Raw genomic sequence first — 12,321 nt, 5'->3', positions numbered from 1 at the left:
AAATTCCTGAGTTATTTCTCCATGAAGAAAGGTTTGCCTTACTCACCCTTTCTATAACATTTCACTCGCTAACCAAGACGAGTATATTTCTCTTCTTGGGATGTTTGCATATCTACGCTATCCTAGCATAAAAGGATCATATCCATAGTCCATTCAGCGCCTCAACAAATCTATTCATGATTTATTGTTTTCGTTTTAAAAATTACTTCTCAACTTCTAACGTTTTATAAGTCACAAATCCATCCAACTTTAGAACATTGATCTCATATCTGGGATGGTGCACCAAAAATATTAAACCTCTTTCATAATGTTCGTTTCTTTCCATTCTATCTATGTTATAATGACTTTTTATAGCATTTCCATAGCGGCTGCTCCACTGAACTAGTCTTTACCATTTCTCCACTTCCTCCAATCTTGTACAAACAAGGTCAGTTGTTCGTCACCATCCACATACATTTCAGCTCCAAACACCAGCTTCTTCTCCTCTTCCTTCATTTTATATAACTCTGCCCTATGGAAAATTCGTCTCCACCCCGTTTTGCCAAACGTATGCAACACCTACTCTTCAAATAATAATAATAATAATAATAATAATAATAATAATAATAATAATAATAATAATAATAATAATAATAATAATAAATAAATAAATAAAGAGATTTAAAAAAAACACGTGTTAACACCTTCCTTTCTTCTCTCTGATCACTTGCTAGCAAACGGCAATAAATCTCCTCTACGAGGTTGATGTAAAAATTACGTAATGATAAATCAAGCTAAATATCCTCTACTGTTAATAAGGCAAGAGAGAGAGAGAGAGAGAGAGAGAGAGAGAGAGAGAGTTAAAAAATCTCTTTATTAACTTAACAAACAGTGTACAAGGGGAAAATGACATAAAGGAAAATATTTCTGAACTATTCAGATATAATCAGTTAATTATACGAAATATACTCTGAGGCAACGTATATTATTTTACTGGATATCGTTGAACCTATAAATATGATATAAAATAAGTAAATAAAGAGTCAAATAAAATAAGCAGTGAAAGTGAAGAGCGCAATGTTCACATTTAGGGATTAGTTATTCATATCCTAATTTTATAAAATTTTTTTAACATTTTAACAAAGAAAAAATAAAGAATAAAATAACTCATCCTTACACTTAAGATATTATAAAAACGAAATACTCTGGATTACATGTAGTGTTTCGACAACATCACAGGGCATATCATTTACTGTGATCTTCTAGCGAACATTAAATTTTATTTTTATGGTTTCTGCATAAATTTGAGGCAAATTAAGTTTTCTCTTCTCATTATGCCAAGCACGGAAATTTGCATTTAGGTAGGTCATCGCTGTATACCACAAATATGGGACTGTCTCATTTATGCAGGCTTTACTGCAGAACCAATAATTCTCGGGAGCTTTCACCATAATATATACAGCTTCATGCATTATGTGTTCCAGTAAAGTAGTTTTGAAGGAAGAGTGAAAAGATATTTTTGATTGCGTCTTGCCGAAACAAATGGTCTACTATAAAAGAAATCACGCGAAGCTGGAATAATATCAAGGTCTGCAAACGTGGCAGAACCTGACTTGTGTGCGATTAGAAGGATTGTCTTTTGTATTTCTTTAATGTTCTGTGACACGAAAAATTTGATAAAGTGTACCACATATTTCAAATATCTAGCTGCAGTTTCTACACTAAATTGTGAGTGTGTGTGTGTGTGTGTACCGTGCGTGTGTCTATGCGAAGACTGCTTGCTAATCGTAGTGGTGATAATTCCTGATATATTGCTTTAGTGATTAAGTTGCGTTTTGGGAGGTCTTCTGAAGTTTAACACATTACCGCTATGATGGCAGAATAAGGAACATGGCATAATATAAAAAGAAAGGAAAAATGAAAGAAGAAATAGAGTGAGATTAAAGGATGAAATGGTGAAACACAGAATAGAGGTGGCAATGAAAAAAACACTACTGAGATAAGCTTTATAAAAAACTAAATAGAAACATTGGGAGACACAAAAATGAAGTGAAGTATAAGGTAATACCTGAAAGATGGAAAAAATTCAGACGGAGAGGGTGGAGATGAGAATCACAGAGGGGAAAAAAAGCAAAAAACGCGGGACAGAGAAAAAGGCTGGGAGAGATAGAGAACATGGATGAGTCACATACAGAAACGAACAAAGTAAATGAAAAATGATTGGGTAAAATAAAAAAAATACCTGTTTATTATTAGAGATAAACTATTAACAGAATATATGCGGAGATAGAAATCTGTTTCAGAATCCATATCTTTATCTAAAGAATGTCAGCGAACATTTTTTTTTATTTCCAGAAATGATAGCTTTCTGAAATGATTTCATAAAAATGAAGAGAATTTGTGTCTTAAAGAATAATTCGAAAATGGTTATTACGATCATAGGTTAAATAATATTGATTTCGCGAAATATCTTTTGTATTCAAAATTGCAGTTCTGAACATACAGAAGTCACTAATTTTTTGTTTATGGAACACAATTCGAAATTAAAGTAATAAAATCAGATAATGTAAGGAGACGGCAGAAGAGGTTTTTAAACTATGAGCAAATCTGACAGGCAGCTTATAGAGGAAGGAGTGAGGAGATGAGATGAGGTGGGGAAGTGTTACTTATATGGGTCCGTCTGACCATAGCGTGAGTTGTCTCTATATGTTGTTGTTGTATTTTTCTTGATAATCGATATTTCTTTGCCTATACTGAGTTAGCTGGTCTTTGGCATTGGTTGAGGGATTGATTTGGCTACGGATTTTTCTCGTTTTCTTTTCGCAAGCATAAAATCGATCTAGAAAATTGCAATGGCATGTTTTTTTCTTCTTCTTAAATGCATTTATGTACTATGATGTTGAATTATTAAATATAATAAATTTTATTTTACGTAATAATTACTTTTAATTGTATTGTTATTTTCTTTCGATGAAATTAAATATATACTGTGCAAACATCTACGCGCTGTTTACGACTATCTGTTCAAAGTTCAGCACAGAATGCTGCCTACATTTTATTGTATTAATTAGACAGTTTTTAAATTTTAACAATAGTGTTTATGCCTCATAAATGATATTAGGTAATAATTATTTTTGATTATTACTAACTCTCATTAATACACACACACACACACACACACACACACACACACACACACACACACACACACACACACACACACACACACACACACACACACACACACACACACACACACACACACACACACACACACACATAAAAGATATAAATATGAAATAACTGAATATAAAAGGAATTCGAAGAGAAAATGGAATAAGAAAAACGAAATGTAAGGATAGAATAGATTCTATTCTATTATATTCTATAGAATAGAATCTTTATCAAATATAAATATAATATCTACATATTCACACTGAGAATTACGACACTTCTAAATGCATTTACCAGAATTTTTTGTTTTTTACATTAACAGAAATATGGCAAAGTACTCGTCCTACATAAAACTAACACAGGGATAGTCATTGTTTATTTCAAAGGTTTCTAGCTAATTCGTTCGCATATATAATAGGTAGAATTGCACTGTATTCAATAAAATGATGTTGAAATAATACGGTATAATACAATAATCCCTGCAGTTGATGAACTTCTGCTCTCAAATATTTGTGGTGTCAGAAATGATTAGTCTATAAACATGACTGTAATCAATGGTCTTTTCGTTCTTTAGATATTGAATTTCTAATGGAGAAATGTGGATAAATTAAAAACGACACACTGAATAGAAGGCAATCGATGCAGTGGGGAAAAAGGAGTTAGAGAATATAGACAGCAGGTGGATTTGTTGGATTGGTATAAATTAAATATTTGAGAGAAAACAATGACATAAATAACAGGCGAATAGAAATTATACATAGATACAAAACACTCTATAAACTAAGAGAAAAATCAAAGTAATAACGTCAAATAGTAAAATAAAAATGTGTGAGGAGTAAAAAAATTTGGGTTCATTGAATTACAGCTGAGTTACATCCAATCGTGAAAACTTGATGAGAACATGCAAGGATTCTAAAATAGGAATAATATGAATTTAAATCATTTAAAGAATCTCATCTCCCTATTCTCAGATAAAGTGTTCTAAATTTACCATCTGTCACTGGAAAACAAATCACCTGGTGCTAACTTAATTACTTGGTGATCTAAGTCACCTTTATCTCATTTCTTCTTTTATCCTAACATAAAAACAAGCGTCATCAAACAGGCTGCTTTCGACCTGTTGCTTTTATTTATATTATAATATATATTTCAGATTTTATCTCAATTACGAGGAGGTCGTCTGGAAAGTTTTAATAAACACCAAGAACAAAAATGGTTATTCGTATAATTTGTTTCATATTTTTTCATACAAAATTTTTTTTCATATAAAATGTTTTTCCATAAAAATGTTAATAAACGTTTTTTCATATAAAATATTTTTTCAGAAAATATAATTTCTTTTAAGATATATGATATATATAAGAAGACGTAAAATTAATTTTTGTTCTAGGTGTTTATCAGAACTTTCCAGACATCTCCTTGTATTTCAGCTTTTTTATTTTTTTATTCTCCTTTGTACGTTTATTCTAATTAGGTTATAAATATATGTATGTCTTCCTAAAGAAATGCTAGAAAAGATGTCATATTCTGATCTATTTCTAAGCATTTTTAACCATCTTGAGAGCACTTAATAAAAAATCCGGAAGATCAATCGCCTTTGTTTCCAAAATTGTTGGAAAACTGATAATAAAATTAATAATTTAAATATTAGGAAAGTGAAAAATACAAATACGAAATAAGGTTTACAATATTGAACTTTTTTAAAAAATAAACTTAATCTTTAAAAATATTATATTATTTTTCAAGATTCCTTAAAATAGAAAAATTGCATAACATCATAGCATACAATATGTTATGACATTTTGTAATGACATGATGTGATGACGTAATACGCCATACCCGGACTACTAATGTACGATATAGATTTGCAACTTTTTGTGAATTTGATTTCTTATTTGTGAATATTTCACAAATAAGAAAAGTAAATAAAATAAAACCATCAATGAAAACAGACTATCACGGTTAGTCTGATCTAGACCACCTGAACCACGTTTTCAGTTTAGTGTGATTTTCAATTTGACATTACAAATAACAAATAAAGACATTACATTACAATTACAAACAACAAATTTTGAGAGCCTGATATTTCAAATGTTAAAATCCTAATAGCCTTATTTTGCAAAACCTCAATCATGACAGGCATAGTTTGCAAAACGCCAATATTGAAAGGCTTATTTTTTAGAATCCCATGCGTTGGACGACTATCTCAATATTTTCTATTATAAAACATAAGTAATTTATTTAAATTGTTAAAAACTTAATATGGAAAGATTGCTTTATCCTCTTCACCGTAATTATATTTAATATGGGTTTGCATTCCATAAACGACGTCTCATAAGAGAACACAAGAAAACAACCCTGTAAAATGAGCCCAGAAAAGCAGACCATGTATTATGAAATTAAATTCATGCATTATAAACACTTGATTGTGTATTTAGCTTTAGTTATATAGGTTTTGTAGAATTTCCTCTAACGCAGTAAAAATTTATCCCTATCCTATAGGGATAAATTTTTTATACCTTATTTCGTTACGAATTATCGCCTTTCTAAAGTAGCAGCTGGTCAATGAAATATGACTTTAAACTCATTGAACTGATGTAATCTTTCCATTTTATTCTAAGAAGCCGTAAAGTTATTTGATTATAAAGAAAGTAGTAAAACCTTGAGAGAATGAAAAGTTATTAGGGTCAATATTCTGAGTGCAATAGCTTCGTCTTCCTAGAAAAGGAACGGTATGTTTCAAATCAGTACTTCAGGATTGATCTTAAACAAGCAAGACTTTTGTCGAGTAAAACAAGGGCAGTTCGATTGAAAATATTGCATTTACTTGCTACGTCAATTGGAGGAGACACGACAGCATAAATGTTGGAGCAAGGTCAGCAAAACCAAATGTCACAACGACGAACTTTTCCTTGGCGGTAATTCGTTTAAACAAAAGATAGAAGATGAAAAATCACAGAATTATTCTAGTTCGAAAACGAATTTTACGAAAAAAAAAAAGAATTAAAATTTAGGCTCTAGAAGTAACGTTTTATCAATTGGAATAATTAAGATACGACTGATGTATATTTTCCTTAGAAATATTTGCATGCAAACACAATTCATTGAATAGATAAGTGGTTTCATTCGAATATAAAGTGTTACATTAAAGATGATTTTTTGTGCTACTGTACACTATACTCATGCATTTCATTCTACTATAACATCACGTATGTTCAGATGGAAATTGAAAGCATTCTTGCATAAAAAATACTTTATATTTTTATATTTTAATGTTTCTCTACTCTTTTATATATTTTTATTTTTTTGCTTTGTTTTTTTTCTATTTAGGTTTTCCTCTACTGTTTCTTTTTCACTATTTATTCGTTTTTTTAAACATTTTTTTTCTGTTTTATCTTAGGTAACAGTATAGTTCATTTATTAAAACTTTGCATCTATACAAATCCGAAAATCTACGTACTTCAATTTAACTAATGTAATTAACTGATTTATTATGATTTATAAAGTGCACGAATTAAACGTATCACAATACTAAATTCTATGTTAATTATCATACTTTTTTTTGTATGCTCCAATCAGTCCTATATAATCTGTCGGGAATAATAATCTTGAATAATTTATCATAGAGGAAAATATCTTTCCGTTTTTTTTTTCATTATAAAGCATGACGTAAATGGTAAAAGTTGTAAAAACATCTTTTCTTATGAATTTTAAATCGGAATAAGTTAATAAAAATTTCTCCTATTAAATTACTAATGAAGTAATTTAACATCCTTCAAACACATATGAGTTGAGAGAAATTATTTAAAAAATACAACATGAGTAGTTATATGAATGTCATATTGTAATTTTCAGAGCTATGCGATAGAATTGAGGAAGTAAATGAGCTAATTAGAGAGAGAGAGAGAGAGAGAATATTTCCAAAGTATTAAGGATAAACATCTCTACATCTCGATGGTTAGACACTCTGCAACACATAAGTGCAATTTGTATGAAAACTGAAACAATGAAGGCATTTTCGATTAGTATAAAAATGCAAATATTATTAAACAATGAATTCGTTGATCCCAGCATTTAGGTAGTGCAATATAAAAACCAATAATCAATTAATTAATTAAAATAAGGGTTTATATTGAACTTAGAAGCTCGACCGTTCATCGTTTAAATAGAAGATGATTGTGGGCTGACTCAAATTACTGATCAGAGCTATATATCATTAATATCATGTACATCGTCTATATATATATATATATATATATATATACAGTATATATGAAAATGTTATAGAACAGGCTTTTCTATTTTGTTGAGGAAAAGATGGGATTTTCTGCCAATTTCAAATAACAGGATTTACTCAGGATAATATTCGGGTTATCTGGTATTGTACATGACCAGATAGATGAAAATTATTTAAAATGAATGAGAGAAAAATATTTCTAAAATTACTTAATAATAATGAAGCAATTTATTGCAATATATCATAGAGAAAATATCCTCAATGTTTTCATTTAGAATATTTAAATTAAAACGTTTTACCTTAAATGCCTTTCGATCTAAAGGTAGAAATGTATAGTTGTTACCTACAACATATACAAATCATCAGCTTCTTGTTTCAATATGAAATATGTAATAGATATCATCATATATATAAAACACGTTCGGTGGAATAATCAAAGACAAAACATTTTAGAGGTCATCGAATGAAGAAAAATATAATAACAAACTGAGTAAACATTAGTTTGACAATAAAGTAACGATTTTATCCCAGCTTTCAGCTTATCTTACCTTTAACAAGCCCAATAATGACTTGCCACAGTAAAGTAACTTGCCTTTGTAGGGTTAATCCTCTCTCCACAGTCTGTTATTTGTGCTGACCATGTGTTTACACCAGTTAGTCTATTTTGCAAGAGTTAAAACCTTTCTGCCTCTATGTAGAACTGACTGATCCACTTTAAGTTTAAAATCATTTACACTGGTTCCATTCCTTGTATCCTAGAAGGTATAAAAACCCACAACATCTTCTTAAACAAACGGAACCGTCCTACCAACAGACCTGTAGAAATTCTCTTAATAATTGTTTCATTTAAGATTTGATGTGTTACGTTAACCTTATACCCACGAACATTGGAAACTTAAGACACAATAGCATAGGTGGTCTAAGGTGGTCTAAGATAATCCCGAAATTAAACTATACAGATCATGGATGAAACTTTTTTTTAACTACGTCAGATAAACAGGGTAATGGTCTCACACCGCACGATGAAAATTATCTATGGGAATTCTAACTCACATTCAGTTCAGTCTGTTCACTTATCCATCCTGGCTGGAGAATTTGTAACTATAACTCTACTCTACTTTATTTTAAAAGCAATCTACCCTCCATTTATGAGCGTAATTTATATGCATTACTTAAGTTTGTCTTAAGAAAGTATACTCGTGAATAAGATGCTGGACCGAAAATTATTTATATCTGTCTTGGGTATATTTATTAAATTTATTTCTCAGCACCTTGCATTCGTACATATCACTCAAAGCGTTTTCTCAGTTAATTGCTATTTTCGTAATCCATATATAGTCATAAAAATATATTTCTATAAAAAGGACTTTCGAATTCTCGACGAAATTTTGAAATACTTCAAATCATACAAATTTATCACGTATTACAAACCCAATGACACGCCTTATTCAGAAATATAAAATAAAATAACTGAACCTTATAAAATGTTCAAGTTATTCATTCAAAAAGAGAAAACTATATATAACTTCGTACCAAGTTAATTTTATTAGTTATTTTGAAGTTCCAAAATGACTTCTTTTCCCATAGTGATATTTTATCGTTAAAATTAATGAAAAATGTTAATCGTTATCGGAAAGATACCGAAGTCTACAAAATGTCGTATGAGAATGATATATTGAATAATACATAAACTCATTAGCACATACCAGTAATTAGATTAATAACAGGAAAGTGGCTGAATTTGATTGTCAAAGAAATGCATTCTTAGTGACATGCGCACTTTTACTATTTAATATATTTTAAATAAACTGTATTGGGTTTGTTTATCGCTTTTATTCAATTCGCTACGCAGTTTTAAAACAGTTTGACATTTACTAAATGCTATACTTATTTTCTCATGTTCATGCTTACACTATACTTCGTAACTGCTGTTCGTTGTTCAGATGTCCCCCTATTTGTTTACTCATCCATCTCTTGTGTAGTCAGGATGCGAAAATCATCGCAGCCCACGAACGTGAAACCCGTCTTCCAAGTGTCATAAATCTGATCAATCTTGTCTGTTACTTGAAACCCTTAGATGCGCGTGCATACTTGTTATTGGCACAAAAGCAGTTTAACACAAACTCGAACGTACACTCAATTGGTCACGTATGTCATACAGAAGGTTGATTGAATTAATCAGTAATGTTAACAATTTCGATCAATAAGACCTTTACTCTAAACGCAGTCCTTCCTATATACGGTTTGAACTTAATCCACATGGCCGTTAGATCATGAAACGTAAGGCCATAACATAGTTCGTCATTGATTGAACGCTTTCTGATATCGGGCTTGTTTGCTAAGGAAAATATAAGAATATTGTCCACTACAGTACACGGCATCGATAATATGATAAAATGGATAACAGAGCACAGTAGACTTTAAAAAAATAAAATAATATATATAATAAAATTAAAAAAATAATAATTACGATTAAATGTAGACTTCAGAGTTTTCGAAGAAATTTTCTCATATTTCTTTCTAAATGTTTAGACACTTAATATAAAAACTCAGTTCCATAGTAAAATGCGAGTACCACATACTTGGTGTTGTATTATCCAGAAAATGATGCAATTATTAGTAGAGATATCTATACTGTTAATTAAACTTAAATATTAGTCAGAAACCAACTTAAATCTGTCAAACATTAAATATAAAAATGCGTTTCGGTAAAGAAAATATATAAATCTTGCACGGAAAAATATTTACATTATTTTACCATAAAATAGTAGGAGAAATAGTTCATTAAATATTAAAAAATGTTGAAATATTAAAAAACTTCAGTAACGAATTTAGTTTCATATAATTTCCAAGATACTGGTAGTGTTTACAATACTCTGTTCAACTGAAGCATCTTTAAAGGAAATAATTCTTAAAAAAAAAAAAAAACTCATTATTTTCATCAAAGATAAGAAAACACCCTGAAACGTGCAATGTCTTTGTTACAACTTCCTTTTTCAAAAACACTCCTTATAACAGATTAGATGTGCTTGACTATCTCAGTACTTTTTGAGTGATAGTTCGGAATATCCAGAAGATATAAGAAATCCGGTTAAAAAATTCTATATCTAAATCTTGACTTCCTCAGGCTTCACATTTTTCCCTTTTCATAGTACATCAAAGATCCTTGAATCTGTTCGTTCTTTTCGTTTCTTTATTCTTCTCAGAAGCATTGAAAAAGTTCGCTTTTCTTTTCTTAAAAAAGCATCTCATCATCCAAATGCGCATGGTGCAGTGGAATTGAAAAGATTCGACAAGTCTCGTGCGGAGATCGCAAAGAAAAAGTGTAGGAAATGTGTCGAAGTTGAATGAATGTCGTTGAAAAAGAGCAACCTTTGGTCATCGATATTTCTTTGAGTACAAAAAAGTAAAGTTAGATTTGATTATAATACCTATGGAAAAACAATAATGATGAAATCGAAACAATGGAAAAGCATGTCAGTCAAGAATGCTAACTTTTCGAATTCATTTTAAATCAATGATCTCTTTACATTCTTCATAATGTCACGTGATATAACGTTCTGTGACGTGATTGTAGAAATTTAATTATCTTAACAGGGGCACAATTTTTTATGAACAGCTACTTAATGATATTTAATAATGGGATCTCAATGCAAACTACCGTTAAACTCACAGATAATCCATAACTTCACTGAAGTTTTAATTACTATGGAATGAAAGGTGTTAAAACTGACTTCAGGTTGAATTCATAGATTCCTAGACAGAATCAAAATATAATTAAAAGAAAATAATGTTTTAAAAAGTCTTACCTTCAATCGTTGCACTCACATTCTCCGTATCAAGTGCCACAGTACGAAACACCAACAAGCAGGTAGTGAACACCACACAGATGCGCATCCGAAGCCACAAGCAGTAAACTGTGTCCGCCCTCATTGTCTCACCGACCTGCTTTCACGAACACATTGAGCATAAGTTTACCTGCCTACTAAAGGTAGGCTGCACTCCAAACACGTTTCCACCGGGGTTAAAACTTAGGAGTTCCAAGAATAAAGAGAGAAAGAAGGAGAGAGAGAGAGAGAGAGAGAGAGAGGGAAAAATATTTGAAACAATAAAAAATAAATAAATAAACAAACACAAGATAAGAGAAAAGAGAGAGCGAGAGGGCCGCAAGTTGTTGACAGGAATCCGCGGCCAGTTAAAATAGAGCAGCGACTGATTGAAGTTCGTCAGTTGTGGTGCACATATTCAGAACTACATCCCATCCAAATTCATCCTTCGTGGAGGGGGAATTGAACTGGGAGAAAGGGAGTGAGGTCGAAAGAAGCGTCTTATGATTTAGGAGCAAAACACCGAAGAGCAGTAAGAGGAGGGCGACGCAGGACTCCGTACTGTACACTAGCTAACGGCGCAACTTCCGTACACACTGGCGCAGATTCCGCCGACGCGTGGCCGCCGTCAGTAAGTGACTACCGCAGCGTCCTCTCCGCTGACTGAAGGTTAATCGGGCAACGCTGATCGGCCCGGAACTGTAGCGGCTCACAAAGTAACGATGTTCTTCCACCAGAGGTCGGGTCATGAGATTTCTGAAAACACTAATCAGAGATATGTAAGGAAAGAGTTATTTTGGTGCGTCTACTCTTTTTTCCCTAGTTAAGTGCAGTTTTAAGCGAAATGTACACAAAGTCGGGGGCGTGTTCTAAATAAAGACGCTGGTTCCTAATAATAGGTTCAGATCATTTCAAAGTAAACACGAATGGTAGAGATTTGTGTGGCATATGCATTTGACAGTAGCACAGTATTTAAGCAACGTTATTTCTCTCCAAATGTTATTCCCAAATGAAGTGTCAGCTGCGGCTTATATTTCATCTCGAAAACTCATTTAGTCTCGAAAGAAACAGCCTTATCAGCAACAACTGTTGTCAACACCAAGT

At 31.4% G+C, this 12,321-nt stretch overlaps 1 protein-coding gene across 4 annotated transcripts in view; it reads right to left on the bottom strand.

The window, feature by feature from the left end:
* LOC150098182 (neural cell adhesion molecule L1-like) overlaps nucleotides 1-11,877 on the bottom strand; it is a 302,417-nt gene extending 290,540 nt beyond the window's left edge. For 3 of the 4 annotated variants that reach the window (XM_090406068.1, XM_090406070.1, XM_090406071.1), the window contains exon 1: nucleotides 11,200-11,877. In XM_090406068.1, coding sequence (XP_090262194.1) covers nucleotides 11,200-11,323 — 124 coding nt within the window. In that variant the 5' untranslated portion in view covers nucleotides 11,324-11,877. The remainder of the gene's footprint in view (nucleotides 1-11,199) is intronic. The other variant, XM_090406069.1, reaches the window with a different exon arrangement.
* Nucleotides 11,878-12,321: the final 444 nt, after the last annotated feature.

Source organism: Typopeltis vanoorti, chromosome 16, assembly GCF_054136105.1.
Source record: "Typopeltis vanoorti isolate ZY-2024b chromosome 16, IOZ_Tvanoo_1.0, whole genome shotgun sequence".
Lineage (NCBI taxonomy): Eukaryota > Metazoa > Arthropoda > Arachnida > Uropygi > Thelyphonidae > Typopeltis > Typopeltis vanoorti.
Note: the sequence above shows the minus strand (reverse complement) of the source record. Positions and strands in the feature narration are given on the sequence as shown.